General features: G+C 41.2%; 1 protein-coding gene across 1 annotated transcript in view; it reads right to left on the minus strand.

The window, feature by feature from the left end:
• The window catches only part of KCNK2 (potassium two pore domain channel subfamily K member 2), a 76974-nt gene extending 60550 nt beyond the window's left edge, over positions 1–16424 (minus strand). Inside the window, exons 1-3 of the mRNA XM_053939638.1 lie at positions 16124–16424; positions 14105–14415; positions 516–633 (exon numbers count right to left, since the gene is read on the minus strand). Of these exons, the coding sequence (XP_053795613.1) occupies positions 516–633; positions 14105–14415; position 16124 (430 nt within the window). The 5' untranslated portion in view covers positions 16125–16424. The remainder of the gene's footprint in view (positions 1–515; positions 634–14104; positions 14416–16123) is intronic.
• Positions 16425–19921: the final 3497 nt, after the last annotated feature.

A 19921-nucleotide genomic window follows, 5' to 3' on the forward strand; every position in this document is an offset into this window, starting at 1 on the left:
GAGCTATGAGTTACATTGAATTTTTTAACTCCATACCATGTCTACAATATTGTAGTCAAAAGGAAGAAACTGAAATACCAAACACTGTTTCTTTTTACACTTGCTCAGAGGGACAGCGACTCTTTCAGAATTTAGATAAAATTACAATACTGGATGGGAGAACACAGGCTTTTAATTCCATACCTCTCAGTCATGGTTTAATGCACATGTGCTTTAAATCATGCCCTAGTTAACACTTGTGACTGTACAGCTGACCAAATTTTCCCCAGAAAATATTTCCACAACGTCTTCCATTTACTTGAGAGAAATGTACAGCAACATTTTTTTCCTACAGAAAAATCACTCAGGTAGGGCTCCTTTACAGACAGCTATTATTTCTGCCCCTGCAGCTAGAAAATAACTCTCTACTTAAAACAGAATATTTGGAAGATTTACCATTAACAAATATATGCACACACTGGAAATCAAGAGTTTCAGCTCATTGACTATAAAAAAGATAATAAGCTGTGTCCTACCTATGGTGGTAATAACAGTGCCAGCAAAGAAGAAGGAACTTCCCAAGTCCCAGTGACTGATCTGAGCAGATGTGTTTCCTAAAGGTATGATTCCTGCATTTATTGCTGCCACTACTTGCTGCAAGTTTAAAAAGATTTTGTCAATATTCATGAAACAATTGTATTCATATATGTCTATATTATACAGTAAATTGATTAATTCATTTGTTTGATCCAAGCACTAAACCAGAAAAGGATCTGTGTTGCTTTGCTCGAGCTTTATCATTCCATCAGGCTACAATTTATTCTTCAGCAACCACTCCAGGCAATTCAGAAGAGCTGTAAAGTCCAGACCATTGGAGAAAATGCAAAATCTGTGATATTACTATCTTAGTTACAAGGCAAACACAATTATTTTTACTGCTGCAACTATTTGGTGAAGAAAAACATGCATTAGACAAAATTTATAATGAGAGTTTCCCACAATGTTCCTGTGTTGTGTTAGGCAAGCAAATGGACTTCTTAAAAACAGTCATTTTAGAACACCAAGAAAAAAAAAATGCCCATGCATTGTTCTGCATCAAATTAATTCCAAAGGAAGAAAACACTTCTTTAAAACAGACAGTTCAATAATTAAAGCAATTACACATACAGTTATAAAACTTTCACTATTGCAGCAAAAATTCAGTCAAATATCAAACATTAATCTCTATACAACTATATACTTTAGAAATGTTCTTGAAAAATTCAGTTCTATCAAATAAAACAACAAGCTTGCCACTAGTGACATCTTCATTGTCTCAAGAAATAGGAAACTTTTCTTCTTTCAGCAGTATCAACTACTGTAAATTCTTATTACAAAACATGTTACTGTTTTGTTATATCACAATTGTAGATATATACTAGCGTTTGAGTTAAAGAAAAAGTATTTTTAAGCTTGTGATAAATATTTTTTTAAATATAATTTTCATTTAATTCTCAAACTTTAAAACCGGATTTATTTCTAATTATGATACTTGTGATAATTGGTGTCTAACAAAAGAAAAACAGAGGAAGCCATACCATAAAGTGAAAATGAGCATTTCAACTGACTAGTAGGTCCTGCTTGGCCAGATGTACAACAATAATTAGGTACATAAATATATTCAGCAATAGGACAGACCAGAACCACCTTGCCTTTGGGCAGTCTGTTGCAGAGGAACAGTGTTGTACAGTAGTAATAATTTTTCAGTCCCAAAATACACTGATTATTTGTAAATTAAAACATTTCTGTCACTAAACTGTCCCCGCAGAAGTCACTTGATCTGTGCAGAGATTATGAAGTAACAATGCGGGATTAACTAGGACATCTATTTTTTTTATGGGACTTAAATCCAACATGAAATCCAGCTTAAATCCAACATTTCCAGTTTGCCATTTTCAAAGCTCAGATGCACAAAAGTTACCATTGTGAAGTCCACTGCTGCACCTCTGCAGCCACAGGGACCTTGCTGCCAAACCTAAACCATTTCCACCATCCAGGATCATCAACAAAAAGCCAGCTGGGGTATCTTTACACAAACTTTTAATTTATTTTTTTTTAATTTGGGTTTTTTAAAAAAAACAGAAAGGCAGACACCAAAAAAGTGGAATTTTCAATCCTACTGAGGAAGGAGAAAGGATGGGGAAAGTGAGGGGGAAGAGAGTTTAATTTTTCTTTGTGTTGGAAGGATAAACATTCTATATTAGTACATGATGTACAGCTTGGCAGGAGCAAATATAGCAGCACTGATACTGACAGGTGTTTCCATCCATGCAGGAAAGGACACACCATACTAAGAGGCTTGTGAAAACCATCCATTGAATTGATTTTATAATTTACACAGTACAGCTATTCCTTTGATTTACAAGGAAGTGTAAATCAGTGTGCTGTATTATACAGGGCCCACTGAGTGCTTTTACATTTCAGGGGACTAAAACTGCCATCACAAGTCTTGCTATCTGCACATGGGAACACACTCTCCAGTGAGGATGTTATATGATATAGCACTGGATCAATGTAATTTTTTGAACCATTCTTGTTTCATTACAGTTTTTTGCACTGGATGAAGGTGCTACCCAAAGCAATGCACCTGTTTAGACAGTCTAGCAAGACCAAGTTTTATACAAAATGGATTTGTAAAATCCAGGGCTTTTATCATCATTGCACATTTTTGAAGCCATATGTACCTCAAGGCCTTTTATACGAAAGGTGTTCCAACCTAAACTGCTCAACGATCCACTACAGCTATGCATTTCCTGACTTCATCTACCACACCTACATTTTTCCTGGAAGAAAAAAAAATACAGATTAACCCAAAACTGCCCAAGGCACAACAGATGGCTACAAAAGACAATTAGCCGCTATTATTATGTCTCTGATTTTATCCAACTGCTAAGCAGGAAAATAATCAGGGCTGCTTTCAGAGATGCTTCCTTTTTGTACAGCCTCCTAAGTTCTGACTACATACACTTTAAGGGACTTTCTGAGTAGGAGGCTGCATCTGCATCGTGGTGTTCAGATTGGCTTGGGTGAATTGCTTTGCCATTTATTTATCTAATTACTTTTGGAGCTCACTTGTATTTTGGGAGCCAAGTTGTTCTGTGGCAGTAAGATCTTCAAATTACTTGTGGATCATTTAAAGCATATTTCCCTTTTGAGAGTTTGTATGTAGTTCAAAATAATTTTTTAAGTTCTTATGTTATGAGGAACACTTGAATATCAATTTCTGATTTGTCTCCTTCAAGAAATTAATGATCTTACGGACCACTCAGCTTCCTCTTTCTTTCCAAACTGAAGACTCTTTCTTATTAAATAATATATTCACCTATATAAACAAATCTGTTGTATTGCACATATAAGTGTTTTTTAAATAAGTTGGTTGGGGGTTTTTTTGGTGTGGTTTTTTTTTTTGTGTGGTTTTTTTTTTTTTTGTTTGTTTTGGTTTTTTTTGTTTTTTTTTTTTTTTTTTGTTTTTTTTTACTGCCAGTATTTCTCATTGATTTTCTTTGTACATTTACTGATTCACATTTGTAAATTTGTTGACTGTTTTAAGCAGTTTTAGTCATAAAGGGCCAGATGATGCCATCATCATCACTGGGCTGTTGTTTCCAAACACACAATGTTATGCTTTCTTCTGGGCTGTGAACATGTCTGGGAGAAGCTAGACTAGATAAAGCTGCTGCATTTCATTCCTTCAGAGTCATCTGTAAGAGTCTTCCTGACTAACAAGGGTGACAGGTGGGTAAGGTTACTGGTTTACTGAGGTCAACTGTCTCATAAAATCTTTGAATGTTGCCTGCAGATTTTTCTGGAAGGATGACTGCATTTTCAATTCTTTGGATCAGAGGATGACTTTTCTTCTTAGTCTGGTCAGCAATCATAAGAAGATCATCATCTAAAACTATTCCCAAGAAAAATTTAAGAAGAAAATAATATATTGCATAACTCCTTGTACATTTCAGGGCAATAATTTCAGGGTATTATCTTTGTGACATGTCCACCACACAAACTTACATGGAGGATGGGATGTTAACACTTCTCTAGCCCTGAATAAAAACCCAGGCTCCACTAACTTCACTAAGGGCCAGGATCTCAGCCTTAGCCTTCAAATAACAGGCTTATTACTTGCTGTCAGAGCTGTCTGCCACCTTAATTCATGGTCTTTCAGCCTATTTTTGACTGATGCCTTACTACTACTAACTACTACTGCAAACTTCATTTGTCATGAGTTTGACTTCCTTCCTTCCGCAACTTCCGCAACTTCCTTCCTCAACTTCCTTCCTCCCTCCCTCCCTCCCTTCCTCCATCCCTCCCTTCCTCCATCCCTCCCTCCCCTCCCTCCCTAAGTTCTTCCTGTCACTTGAGACCTTTGATTTATCCTAACTCAAACAATAGTGACAGTAACTGTGCATTTTTAATCTAAAAGCAGAATAATGAAAACTCTATAATCTGTACAGTCATCCTACGCTGCAGCCTTTAAACACTTTGTGTGATTTTAACATGGGAACTTCCTGATTTATAAAAATTATTTTCCATTATAAAAGTTAACTGACTTCATCAGTGGCAATTTTTCTAGTATTTTATTCCATATACAAAAGAAATTGTTTTAAAAATCAGTTTTGTTTCAACACTACAGAATCTGTCAGCATTAGAACAGGGATGTGGACAGATTAAATTTTTAAATTATGCAGACTATTTCACTGGCCTTACTTTATTCCAGAGTCTTTGTCTAGTACTTGTTTCAAATGAGATGACTGAGGACTGAGCAGAGGGTGGGTCACCCAGCACATGGTACCCAATCAAGGCCTCTACGCAGAATGATTTTAAAAATAATAATATATAAGTTACACTTACAGTAATATGTTTTTCTTCTTTAATTATCTTTATAATAGTGAAAAAACAGGCCTTTTTTTGATAGTGAAGATAATTGAGATAAAATTTTGGCACATTTAAAAATTTTAGAAAATTCCCATTTAGGCTGCCTCTGTACTGTATCTTAGGATAAGCATGAAGTGTGTCTGATATCAAGTCCTCACTTGCACTATACCTACACATCCCAACTAGTTGGCTTTGCAGCCACATTTGGGAACAAGCTTTAGTAGAGCATCAGAGAAAAGAGGCAGAGATAATTGAGGCCAGAGTGGACAGGCCAGGCATGACCAGTGCTCCAAAAGCACATAAGCATTGCTTTCACACCACACAATTTTTTGCTTGAAATCAGAACGCTGGGAAAAGGAGCATTAGAACATAAATCACATTTTAATTCAATGTCAGTATTTCATTTCCTATATAATTTAGAAACCATTTCTGGTAAATACATTGTGCAGTTTTGTGTTATTCCTGTGTTCATGCAGGCATTCCTCTGTAGAGGCCATGCTGAACTTTGCTTTGCAGATTAAGACATAGGATACTGTGACTTTTCTTCTGTAAAAACAAGAGATAAAACAGTCTTTTGAACAGCACAGTCATTTTATGAGAACAGAAGACAATTCTAGGTCAGGGATTTCATCTTCTGGTGCTCTGACCCTTCAAGGAGTCAATGGCATTGACTGACAAAAGGCAGCCTGCTGGCCAGAGAGCTACATCCACTAAGTGGGTCTGCAGGGACACAGGAAAATAAGGAGAGTTTATAAAGTATGAAGGCTGGCCTCTGGTAGTCAGCTGTTGTCTCACGTGGAAATCAGGCAGAAATAAGTATGTGTCAAACCAGTCACTCCAATGCTCATCTCCTTGTTCCACACCAGGCTCTGAATACATGTTTTTCTACCATCTTCCAGTCACTTCACTTCTATGAAATGATGTAACACAACAGTTCATTATTCTCAGCGCTTCTACTGAAAGATTAAAATAGAAGCACCTCAAATTATGCTTCTGGTAAGATCCAGACCGTGCTTTCTTTCGTTACCTAGCTTGTCAGGAGTTAGTTTGTGCTCCCTAGCAGTCACTTGGCAAGTGATGTCAAAAAGTTAGATGTGCCTCAAAGTTTCTGAATCCAGGCTGTTTCTCAGCCTGGATTTCTTCCTACACTTCTATAGTTCTGCTGCCATTTGACAAGGGCACTCTCCCTTTACAGTATAAAGATACATCTCCTATGGCCCAGCTACTGCACAAGTCCTGTGTTTTTATTTCAGCTTTGGTTTACAGGGAATGGAAATCCTAGTTCTCAGTTCAAAGGCACACCAGGATGCTTTTAACACTTAACAAACAACTCTCCAGCCTCAAAACACATGGGTTTGGGCCTTGATGTTGAAAGAGATTGCAATAATATTTGTATTATAATTCTGTGACTCCTTGTTTTTCTTTTTAGTTTGTATAACATATGAGTGTGTTCTACACTGGAGACTAGTACCCCACATGCTGAAGAACTGGAGGATTCTTTTCACCCTTTTACAGCTACTTAAACTAAAAACATGCAGAAACATAACAACATTTCTATTTCTAAATATGTATTACAAGCCCCATGGGTTTCTATGTGTATAAATTCTCTGTGTATACATACACATATATATGCATGTATATACACATGCACTTTCAGGGAAGAAGGCTTTTCTTTGCTCCTTGAGGTTACAGACTGGAAAAATTATGCAAACAGCTGTTCTGCAGAACTGACTTACTAATGAGTCATATCTGCCACCCTTTCTAAGACAAAAGCTGGCATTCAGATGCAATCAGGCTAAGTTCTACGTCCATAAAACTGTTCATCTGAAGGAAATGTAATCTTTACAGGACTCAACACCGGAAGCAGCAATAAAAGTTTGAAACCAATCTGTTTGAATAGAGAAGTGACAAGGTCAGTTAGAATTTATTTGTCATTCTCCCCCCAAATAATGTTCATGAGGGATAAATACTTATTTTAAAAATCCTTTTGGTTTAACCACTGTGTAGAAAATGACTACAGAAATGGGAACTGTCCTGTCCCTGGAGGAAATGCTCCCAGGCAAGAGAAAGTTTGGCAAAAAAATCCCTCCTTCCAGGAGCTGAGTACAAAACCAGAAGAGGGAGAACAGCAGGAGCCCACACAGTCCAGGGGCTGCTGCAACCCACCCACACCCAACCACAGCAGGTGGGTGTCTGTGTGAAGCACAACTGTGGGTGAGGGTGTGGTCAAAGGTCTTTCACAGAGATCTTTAATAAATATTTCTCTGATCTGGAGATTCAGGTAGAACTGGAGGGGGGCAGGTTGTGGAAGGAGATAACAGCATTTGAACATTTTTTTTTTTTCTGACAGAGTGAAGCAGAAAGGAGACACAGACACAGCAAGAGAAAAAGAGACAAGGGATGTTACTGTACAAGTGAAGACTGCCAGGACACTTAGAGCTAAGAGTACATGAAGCCCAGGTGCTCTGATTGATGGGCAGGCATCTTACCAAGGACAGACACATGCACAGGCCAACAACTCAAACTACAGCTCCTGTGCTTTGTGTTTCAACTGCTTTGAAAGTCCTTCTTTCATTTCTTCTTTCATTGCTTTGAAAACATCAACAGGCAGCTCTACTACTGATATTTGACTGATATTTGACTGGTATTTACAATTTGTCATAAGCTTCATAACTGAAATGCAGATGGCACATTAAAACAACTGATGCAATCGTGTTTTGGATCCTCAGATAAATAAAATAGAATACGGCCTCAATTTCTTCTATGCTGGTCTATCAGTCTTTTCAAGGCTTTAAGTTTTACAAAGCATAAATACTGCTCTCAGGCTAGGATCCTGACATGGCATAGTTTCTGCTTTCTTTTGGAGTCTGGAAGGAATTGCAAAAGGAGAGACTAAGAATATTTAGGGTTTAAACTGGTACATTCAAACTACCTCAAAAATCCTGCTTCAAGTACCTGTAAGCTACAGCTCACAGGCCTGAAAATGTCTACAAATGCTGTGATTCAAAGAATTAATAAAATTTGTTTAAGCTTAATAGGTTTAGTTAATAAATTTTAAGCTTGTCTAAATAAATGTTGTATTTGTCTGAAAACAAGATCTTTGCATCTCTGTGTTTTCCTATCTTAAAAAATATACAGCATACTAAAATATTTTATAATCTCTTGGAGGGAAAGGATTTACACTTTTTTATTTTAACAGTTTTCTACATAATCGGTGCTCAAGCAGCTTATCTGATTGAAATTAAATATATTCCTAAAAAACTGCTTTCAGGCAAAAATAATTTTCTTGTGGCTACAATGCAAATTGTAAAGAAGCCTGTGAAAGAGACAAAATCAGTTACTGATGGAGGTGCAACTTAATGTAGTTACCTACCTTCAACTATAAAAATGAAAACACAGCAAATGCATACTTTAAAGTAAAATATTTTTACAAGAAATTAATCACAGCAGAAGCCATGATGACTTTCTGGTGATGCCAGTTTGAAGAAAGAAACACTGCTCCCATGTCATTCATAATTATGTCAGGCTTCCCTCAAGAGAGAGATAAAGAGGGAAAAAAAGCATTTATCCTCAAGGGAAATTAAAAAAAAAAATCTCCATTTTGGTCTCATTCATAATCTAAGCAATGAATGGAAAGAAAAGGGGCAATGCAGCTGACACAAATGTGAGATGAAAACAGGAATGGCACACAACTCTGGATCCCTGCACGGAGAGCTGCTCTCCCTACATTAGCCAAAAAGCCTGCACAGAACCCAAGGAGATCAACTTGTGGGATCCACGTCAGTTCAGCTAATCCTAGTGGCTCATTAATTCTTTTGGTTTGTTCCTTTACTTTAAATGCGAGCACATTTTTGTGGGCATTCAGTTTTCAGAAGAAGCCACATACCGTGAAAGGGGGCTGGATTTAAATCTACAAAAGTATTACTGCTGAGACACCTTGGTGTAGCACCCAGCAAACTTGTTCAGATTTCAAAATGAAGGCTTCATAAGACAAGAATTACCACACATAACACTTGGAACACATTAAAAGATTGTGCTTTTTAGTGTAAGACTATTTTTTTCCACTTGTTAGGGTTTCAGAATAAATATATTTGAAGGATCTTTCTAAAGGAACAGGAAATTAACTATGTTCTATTATTAACTTATGTTCCATTGTATCTTTACTTGAAAACACTTTATTAATTTTCAGAATTAACTCACTAAAATAACTATAATAATTCACACCAGCTTGCTGGGATATTTTAGATATTTAAAATAATATAAGTAAATTTTTTCTTATATCTCTTTTTTGTATGCAAAAATAATCCATTGAACAACTTGCTTGGATATTAAAAGGAATTTTTTTTTCCATTTTGGTTTAAAAAGGTCAACATGAACAAACAACTGCTGAGCAATATATAATTAGGTGGTATTTAAATAAAAAGTTCCTCTCTTTTTTTTTTTCTAATCATCTTTTTCCTTGGCAGGGAGGCAAACAGTTGCTTCTAATTGCCAAGACATCCCACAACACAAAATATTGGCCACGTCCCTACATCTTAGGAACAGCATGAGTTCTGGGCAAGGAGAAAGCAAATTCACTGTTTCTTCATGCACCTCATTTCCTCCATAGGATCTTTGGGATCCTCTAGAGGTAATGAGGTGTATAAAACAACAGTAATGACAATTTCATGACATTGCTGGATATCAAATTCAGCCAGGTTCACCTGTTCCCAGAGACAACCCCAGGAGATGCCATGAAGGAAGACACAAGTATCTTGTGGCTGCACAGCACTGCATGAGGACATGAGTGCCACCTGAAACATCAGCAGTGTAACCTAAGGTCTCTTTACATTTGCTACCATTCACAGGTGCATAAATGTAGCAGGAAATTTTTCCAAGTTCTTGGCAATACATTTTGTGCATCTGAGTTTGGAGGATGTCTCTAACATTTTAAATGCTTAGTGGCAAGCTTGCTATAGGAAACAGTCAACAAACTAAAAAAAAAAATAGAATTAGATTGAAATAATTAGATACAAGAGCTCCAGTTAGAGAATTATTTCATTCTTTAATTCTTATTGTTATTTGTGTGTATAGCTGGATTACTCCCAGGTTTCTATCAGCTTCTACCAACAAAAAGCTCAGTGGAGAGAGAAAAATTGTTGGACGCAAGACATTAAAAAATTCTTAGTGTAAATGAAGATCAGGTTTATATACTTCGTCACACATTCATTAAATCCACACAGTCTGAACTACATTTACTCTTTTATTCTGTCACCTGACAATTATTTTACATTGCATGGCAGGGCCAAGTTGAGAGCAGGCACAGACAGAGTGTATGATGAATTGTATGGTGTTCTTCTCCAAAAGAAGGAATACTAGGAAAGAACCTGGTCACATTCCTTTCTGCAGCTTTATAATGTATTAGATATCACAAATAACCTTTACCTAATCAATGTTTTCTCATCTATTACCAAATGAGATCCTTGCAAGACCTTCCAACTGAAACTTTTTAAAAGTAAAGTTTAACATCAGACCATGCACAGCTTGCTGCTCTGTTGTATTCTCATTACTCACCCAGGTAGTGTTTGTATTTTTACAAGCCTCCCTCCTGGGGTATTTCTCTAGTTGCAAATTTAGATATACCACCACTGAGTGCTGTGCACGGCCCACCTCAGCACCACTGGGGACAGCATCCAGTGATCCACTTAATGCTGTTGTTAATGCTGGCTTCAGGCAACAGCAAAAGGAGTTGAAATTGCCTGGAAAAACTGGTCTCTTGGGTGTACAGATATGCTCTGCATGACTTGTGCACATTTTTAATATGGTACTAAATGGAAGTGCTCACAAAATATCAAATTATGTACCTGGATATACCTCTCAGGGTCATGCACTGCTGTTGTTCATTTCAGATATATTCTGTGACAGTGAGGCAACAAGTAACTGATGTGCTTTAGACTGAAAGATTTGCAATACTGGACCATGGAAGTCAGAGACAGAAGAAGTCATGAAGACCATGTCTTTTTTTTTGTCAGCATAGCAACAATGCTGCTGGACTGGGCTGAAAAGTTAAGAGGAAAACACAGGTCCTTTTTCTGAGGCAGCTGAATTTACCTCACTGCCATCCTCAAATCACTCTGTTCCATTACCTTTGCACATTTTCTAGGCTTCATAGCAGCTCTCTGTTGCCCCATATTTTACATCTATATAAAATATAAGATGTCTGTAAAAGTATAATTCTCACCTAGTACACCCAGAGGAGCCACGCAATCAATGTGACAATACAAAGTTTCAGTAATTCAAAACCCAAGGAATAAACCTGTGCCTGCTCAAGAGTTGGCAACAGTATATATTGTTGTACCAGGACAGGTTCTGGGGATTGGTGAGATAAAATAAGGACAGAGAAGACAGGAAGGGAAAAATCCCTATCCTGTATGTATCTATAGAAACACACAACACTGTTATAAACAGCTTTGTGACAAAAGGAAGGTTTTAGCCAAGGTGCTGGAAACTCCATGGCTCCTGGGTGCTGGAAACTGGAGTGTCATTCCACTTCTGCTTTTTTTTTTTTCAGCTGAATTTGTTCTCTCCAACTAGTCTCTCTGATGTGCTCACCTGAATAAGCTACCACATATTGTACTGCCTGTGGACAGTCTTCAGGTAGTCAAGCCTGCTTCAGGGTAAGGATCAAACTACAGAGCAGAAGTTTGTGAAGACTGGAAAAGACTGGTATGGCAAGCACCTTGAGCAATGACTAGCATGAAAGAGCCAAAACAGTATCTGGATTCCCAGAACATGAAGTTCAAAAAGAAAATTACAATGAATTTTATTATAGTTTGACTCAAGGTAAACACTTGAGTAAAGAAGACCTTACATTCTGTAAGCTCTGTAATTTTCTTCACACAAACTAATCATTCCAGCTCCTTTCTACTCTAGTACATATTAATTTTCGGTTTTATAGCTTTCAGTGAATTCTTAAATAACATTTACTTTTTCCTTGCACGCACTATTTATTTTTATTCACACAGACATCCAACAAAAACTGAAGAAATTCTGCATTATATTGTAATAGCAGTCAGACATAATCCCAGGAAGACAAAATTTAGTTTTTGTGGCAAAGTGGCAACGAGGGAAAAAATATGACCCCAGTGAGTAAGATAGTAGCCTAGACCTGAAAAAATGAATTTGAGACTCTCTTTTACCATTGCTTTTCCATTTTCCTTTGGGAAAGCAGAATTTCCCAACCCTTAATGTCATTGACTTGATGTCATTGACTAACACTTACTCTGCATAAAGCAAGGCACCCAAACAGGCTCCCTGTGCCCCAGCTCTGCTCCTGTGAAAGGAGTGCAACGGTACATTCCTACCTCTACATTGTGGTGCTCATTACAGAGAAGCAGAAGGGATCAAGGGCAAATTAAGATTTCCATTTACCCCAACAGCAAGCAGAGCTTTCCACAATTCTCTCTCAGTCATCTGCTGTGGGAGACTGTGTCACCTCCCCATGCTTCACACGCCTGTGTTTTTCTGGTTGTGGCAAGATCATTAGTGGAGATGGAAGCTAATGCTGATATGGTTATCTGTTCTCTGATGCTTGTACTGAAACTCATTTATTTTACACAAAACATCAAATGGGCGTTGAATGCTGATGAAGTGGTTTTTTATTATTAATCTGTGCTTCTGGGCAGAGAATCATAAATGCTAAAACATCTAAGTACTCTGAGCAAACTTCAACAGTTTTTGCCTTAAGGTCCATCTCACAGATGATGTAAGATAATATTGCTTCAAAATTTCTTTTTTTATCTTCACAAGTACAGTATCTGACCTAAAAATTTCATAGGAGGATATTTATAGTAGCTACAAGAGTTATTTTTCATCAGAATGTGCTTGTATATTTCTCTGAAAGATTATCTCACATTTTGCTGGTCAAACCACTGGAACACAGTTATTACACAGCATCTAAATCACTATCGGCAGCATCTCCTCAGGCATGCCTGCCTGGACTCGTGGAGAGAGGAACTGTCTGACAGGCATTTTAAGGGTAGCAGTTTTGGAATATGTTTTAGCAACAAGGCAGGGGAGAAATCACAAAATACAAGACATTTTCCCAGCTTACCTTTAAAATTCAGAAGTAGTGTACCATAAAAATAACTCAGCACATCAGAACTCTATATTTAAAACTGAAAAAAGAAAACATATCCATGCTGATGCTCAAGGCAGATAGGTCTAGAGAGGTAAAATCACCTTCTAAATTCCCAGCCATATTTGCTGACTAAAAACACTTCCAGATTTTTTTTTCTGCCCATGCATCTGGCATGCTCCAGAGTTCCTTCTTGCCATAGTCTGGGTACCCAACACCCTCTCCTGCTCTCCCTGTCCCATCTTAGGCTCTGTAGACTGAGATAGCCCCATGGCCACTGTTAAGGAAGGAGTCAATCCTTGCCAACTCTTGACTGTTCACTCGAGTCTCCCATTTCATTGTCCCATGCCCAGAACTGAAGTGACTTGGCAACCCTCTGCTATTCCCTCCAGTGCCACCGGATATTCATAAGGACATGGGATTTAAGTTGGAAGGGGATTTATAAGGCTCCGGATCTAGTTCTGTGCTACTGCAAATAAATATCTCCCATGGTTCTGAGGCAGGTGACCTGCAAGGGTAAAGTCATGTTAGTAGGAACACACCAATGTAATCATTTGTGGATGTGCCTTTAAGAAGCAGAGAAAATTGAGATTTAAGATCAAAGTAGGAAGTCCACAGTGCTTTCCTGTACTTAAAGCAAAATCAATATAAAGAAACATACAGCTGGAAGGAACGCTAGCTTGATAAAATCACAGTAAATTAGGAGTCCTTTAAGGCAATGGATGGTGTAGCTTCTTCCTCAGAATTAGGCACTTCAAATATTGACGGAACTTATAAAGCACAATCAATATACCAATTCCTTTGTGAACTATTAATTATATATATTGCTGATGAATAATCATTTAATTAGCATAATGGGAGGCTTCAGTGAAAAGGCCATCTACCAAGCATACTGGACCTAAAAATAGCAATAGCTTTTCAACCATGACGCTTTGCATGAAAATGCAAATGATCAGCTTCTGGTCTTAACACTTGTTACATCGCTCAGCCATTACAGAGCTCTGCTTATAAAGGTTTTGCCCCTTATCACTGCAGTGCTGCCATATATCATTTGTTCCTCTAAGGCAAGGTGATGAGGGGTTTGGTATGGATTACCTGAATCAGTTCATCAAGCTCTGATGCATTCACACAGGAATGCTGAGATACAAACGTCTGCTTCTGAATCACAATAGTGGTTCTCTGGGAGGTCTCATGAGGCTGCTCCAGGGCTTTAAATACTGTTGCTCCAATTATTAAATACACGACTACCACCAGAAAAATTGTTGAGACTGTCTTCCATTTCATAACATTAATGGCCGAATCACTTTCCTCCCTTGAAGCAAGCACGGTAGGCTTGGTGGAAAATGATAATCTTGGTTTGGAGTTCTGAGTGGCCGATTTGGGATCCAGCAAGTCAGGTGCCGCCACTGGCAAAAATAGAAAAAGAAAGTTAATGTTTACAGTGCCACTCAGATTTTGCTAATTAAACTTCTTGCCAAGAGATTACATGAATTATGTTGCTTCTAAATGGAATTCCTAAACTGCTTAATCTTTCTCTTAATCCAATGACACCTTACAACATATCTGTTGCTCTGAGTAGTAGTGTCCATGCATAAGCACATTTGCAATGTTTTCTGTGTCTGTCCCCATATGATATTGAATCATTTCCAAAAGCAGATTTCCCCTACATCCTTGCATTTCATTAAATTACTCTAAGCTAGTATTTTGCTGCAGAGATTCTTTATGTCTGCTGTTCTCTCAAGCACTTCTAAGCAGCTTTTCAGCTGTGTTCTACCTCAGCATTACAGAAGTATCAGGAAAATACAAAACCTCATCTCTTTCACCTATTTTGTCCTATGCTCCAACAAATGCTCTCGGAGAACAGTTATGTGATCATTCCTAAACTCCCCAGACACAACCATAAAAATAAGACATTGCTCATCATACTGGTCTTAACAGGCTAATTGTTTATTGATTACACCTTTCAGAAAACAGTGGTACAACACATGTGTGCTTACTGGAAGAGTCATGCATTTGTTAGAGCAGGTATTTCTATTTACAGCTACAAAAACCCCACCGGGTTAGGAAAAGTGGCTGGGTGTGTTAATCAAGTACTTGGATAACTCATGTGACTACCAGTAACTACATGGGCACTAAAAAAAATCCTCCACATCAAGTGCAGATAAAGGTCTCCTGCGGGAAGATGGTCATGGCAGTGACCACACAAGCTATATTTAAATTGTTTTGAATAACCAGTACGTTTTAAATGGCCAAGACAGCTCTTCCAGCTGCTGGTGGGAAAAGCTCAGATCTAAATGCAGAGGAAAGTCTCCCACAGGACGGCAGAGATGGGATGTGTCCCTGCAGGGAAGGCGGTGGTACTTGGCAGTCACCGCCTGGGAACCCGCCGGGCTCCGGCACACGCCGCTGCTCCGGGAGAAGGGGTCGGGGGAAGAGTGGCAGCCCCAGCCCGGGCTGAGCGAGACCCGGGGCACCTCTTACAGCCCGCGGGGTGGGCGCCGGGCACTCCACGCGCGCCGCGGTCACGCCTCCCACAGCTCCGGCCCCCGCCCCACGGACACCGGCGGGTCTGGGACAGCCCCCCCGTCCCGCACCTTGGCGAGGGGGGATCCCCTTTCCCGCCGCCGCCTTCTCTCCCGTGGCAGCCCCCGAGTCCTTCCGATCCCCCAGGGCCGGTGCCGGGAACCGCTCTCAGCGCGGCCGGGGCCGCCGAGCCCGCCCGGAGCAGCGCCGACCCGCCGTGGCCGCCGGCGGCGAACAAAGGAGCGGGCACCGGGCACCGCCGCTCCGCCGCCGCCCCCTCCCCACGGCCGGTGCAGTGCACCGGGGGACGCCCGCCGCCCCCGCGAGGTGCAGCCCCGGTAGCCCCCGGGAAGCTGCCGCCAGCTGGGATGCTCCGCCGCGGGGAGCGGCGCGGGGGCGAGGCGGCCGGCGGCGGAGCCGGGGCGCGGCGCGAGCGGGACCGGGAAGGGAGGGGAAAGGAGCCAGGCAGGGTACAAAGGAGCCCCGGGCCGCCGTGGCGAGCATCCCGGTGTCCCGTGAGGGGGAAGCAGGGGCGCATGCAGCATCCGCAGGGCTGGGAGCGGGGAGGCACGCCATTGTGCTCGTACTCACTTCTTATTTACCGACCCGGTGCCCTCTCCTCGCTCCACGGGCAGGCATTTTTCTATGCTTGGATAGATACAGTTAGAGCAAATTTAAAAAAAAAAAAAATTGAAAAAAAAAAAAAAAAAAAAAGAGGAAAAGAAAAGAAAGGCAGGAGCAGACGGAGAGGAAGAGGCTGATGGATGGGTCTGGAGGAGAGGGAGCGGCAGGGGCGGGCGGGCTGGCAGCGCGGATCCCGCTGGCTCTCCCCGGCCCCGCGGCGTGCGAGGTGCCTCACGTCGCGCATCGCGCATCGCACATCGCGGCGCTCCCGTGTGTGTGAGTGCGTGCGAGTGTGTGTCCGTGTGTGTGTGAGTGCCCGTGTGTGTGTGTGTGTGCGTGTCCGTGCGCGCTCCGCTGCGGAGCAGCCCGAGCCCGGCGGTGCCTTTTGTGGGGCGGCGAGCAGCCGCACCGCTGCTTGCCCCCCCCGCCCTTCCGCGCCCCCTTCCGCGCCCCCCGCCGGCGGGGGGGCAGCCGCTCTGCGCCGCTCCCGGCCCGCCGGCGGTGCGCGCCCCTCCGCGCAGGCTGCCCGGCTGGGTGGCCGGCAGATGCTGCAAGGGCGCCGGGGGGAAGATGGAAGGGGAGCCGGGGGGAGGCAGAGCGGTACCTGCGGAGAGCAAGGTCTCGCCTGGAAACAAGCGAGGAGAGTGGAGGGAGAGAGGGAGGAGGAGGAGGCACCGGCCAACCCCGCCGGCGAGGGTGGACCTGCCGGCGGTCCCCGCTCCGGCCCCACACCCTGCCGCCTTGCCAGAGTCTCTCCGTGAACTTTTGAACTGTCCAAAATGTCACCGAATTACCAGGAGAGAGGGGACAAGAAGGGACACCTCGGCCCTCGCCGGAGAACGGCGCGGGGCTGGCTATAGGGCCAGGCAGTTCCGTCCTTCCCGGCTCGGCCTGATTTTAACCCGGTGCTTGGCAGCTCTGGTGTGTTGCTGCAAGGAGTTAACTAGGTGGGATCTGGGAGTCAGGGATGGTAGCTGCTCTCCTATCGCACGCGCCGCCTGCGCACCGCCTTCTTCCATTTCTGTCTGATAGATACATCAGAAATGCTGCTTCAACTGCACTTTCTGCCACTAAAAAGCCTGAAATTATTCTTGCTATCTTTGCCGTGGGCTAACTGTCACCTGTGACACTATCCATGGGTCAGTTGTTCACACTGAGGTGAAGAGCATGATGATAAATCCTAGAAGAGGATTTACCAAGAGAAACCAAAAACTGCTCCCACAGACACTCTCTAAAAAGTCTAAAAAATTACTCACTGCAACAAATGGGTATAAGTCTCAAGCATTTAAAGCCAGAGGCTGTATCTGTAAAATGGCCAAAGACAGTCATACATTGGGTGTTTAATGGGCTATAATCCCACTTAAATCAGCAGCACCATCAGCAAACACTTTAGAAGTCACTTATTTTAACGCTTCTCCATATCAATGTGACATAATACAAATGAGTATAATATTGAGTTCCTTAGGACTCCAATTTCAGCAACATCAATCACACCACTCTCCCCCTGTGCATCCACAAGTCTCCACAAGATGCAGCACAGGGCAGGAAGCTGTGTCCCTGCTATTTCAGAGTGAGCTGTAGCTCATTGCTGCCCATCCCTGGGAACCAACAGAGCACAGTCGAGTAATGAGAGCCTCTGGGCCCAATCCAGCCACCCCTTTGCAAGCAGTCACAGGGTTGCCGTCATCAACACAGACTCAATATTCAAACACAAGAGAAATGTCTGCTTCTGACTACTGATACTCCCTCATTCAAGGAATTCTCAAAGATGTAAGATTCTCATACTTGAATATTTTTAATATTACATACTCTCCCAAAAAAACCCATCATATTTTCTCCTTTCTTTCCAGCAGATTTCTTAATTATTAGCCTATGTAAACACTGGCTGTTTCTATCTCATGGAAAATACTAATTTTGCAGGATTTCTTTGAACATCCTATGGAAAAACAGGCGTGAACATTTTCCTCCATGCTGACCTGTGTCTCCATAAAATACTGTGGAAAATACTACATGCCTTTCTTTAGCAATCTAAATATTTGGAATAAGAATTTGTTTTTCTTTGAGTGAAGGAATTATTATTAAAAGTTTAAAAAGGCTCATATTTATTGCTTACAAATTGAAATCCATGGGAAGCCTTCCAATAGCTTCAGGAGGGTTTGGAGCAGGCCTTAAATTTAGGGATTCCACCCAATGGGAAGAAACCATTTTGAGATCTGCTCCAGGAATTACTGCATTGGTGCCTTAACCTTAAGACCTGAAGAGCTATCTCTGGGAAAGCAGTTATTTCCATTAACTACCTAGTAAATATCTCCAATGTCTACTTTCAGTTGGCTGCTATTTTCCACCTATTGTGGTCCCAGATGCAATCCTCAGCTGGATCCTCATCTTACCACTTACTTTGAGTGGATTTGAGCTGCACATTCTCATTTCTAACAGGGATATAAACACTCCACATAAAGCATTGATCTTCAAATTCAGCAAGAAAACCAGTAATTCTTTTTGTAGTCTACAATAAAAACTATTGTGTACAGCAACTCCTATTTTCTGGAGGCCTTTTACAGCACTAGCCTTTACTCTATGGAGTCGTGCCCATCAGTATTTTTCTTTTTTGCAATGTACACCGCACAGTTTGAATATTGCGTGTGACCATTTTGCCCTCAAATTTGGAACTGACATTCGACCAGCTTGACGCATCAGGCCTGAGCTTTGCTAAACAAACACACTTAAATACAGTGCTGACAAAACTTCCCACTAACCAATACAGACAAAATTAAGTGTTAAAGGGGCTAAAACACAGAGCTCCAGCCTTGCAAGCAAATGGATTTGCTGCTGAGCCAAGGAGATTTATCTGAACAAACTGTAAAAAACTTTTTCTAAGATTAAGTATTAGCAGGTTTGTGTATTTCATGCTAGCATGAGAAAAACTCACAAAGTACAGGACTGTCAAATTCTGTCTAAAAATGTATTGGCATGAGTTTGGGATGACCACAATACTCACAGACTGTGGGTGCTGGATGCTGCTCAACTCTTTGAAATGTTAAAAGTAAGCTCAGCCAAGAGAGACAGGCATGCAGCATGTAGAGGAAGTCAAAGTTGCATGATAAACACAGCAATCCCATATTCATGGAAATAACAGCTGCAGATAATCTAAACGTAGCTTTGATAGGACAGGAGGTCACTTGCAGTGAAATAGTTATTCCAGAGAAGTATTACCCTATGAGGACCAATTTAAAATCTCAAGTAAAAAGTACTCTTACCTGTCACTAACACTTTCTTTTCCTCTTCCTAATTCAGTAGCCATCCCCTCCCTGGGAGACCATTAAGAACACTTGCTTTTTGCCCAGAACAAGAGGCTTCTGCTAGCCCCCACCTCTGTGAGCAATAAGTGCTCTTCTCCTTTAACCCACTGTGTAATGGGAGGCACCACAGGTTCCAGTCTTCTTCAATCTTATTTAGCTGCTGAGAACTTCTACATTCCCAAGGGACCACTATGACAAGGGTTCCAGTGATGGCATTTGCCTCGCTGACTTCAACATCCGTTTATTCACATGGGCACCTGTTTAATTGACCACAGGGAACCTGTGCCTCTTATCAAACAGCGTATTGCTATAGGCTTTAGGACCTCCTGAACACAGCATCCCCTCTTTCTCACCACATAACAGCAGGAAACCTCTGCCTCTCTTCAGAATTTGGCCAAACTATACACCCAGTTAAAGTCAAGGATAAACCCCTGCTACTGCTAGATTTTATTGCCAGAAAGCTTTA

The sequence above is a fragment of the Vidua chalybeata genome, chromosome 3 (genome assembly GCF_026979565.1).
Source record: "Vidua chalybeata isolate OUT-0048 chromosome 3, bVidCha1 merged haplotype, whole genome shotgun sequence".
NCBI classification, from domain to species: Eukaryota; Metazoa; Chordata; class Aves; order Passeriformes; family Viduidae; genus Vidua; species Vidua chalybeata.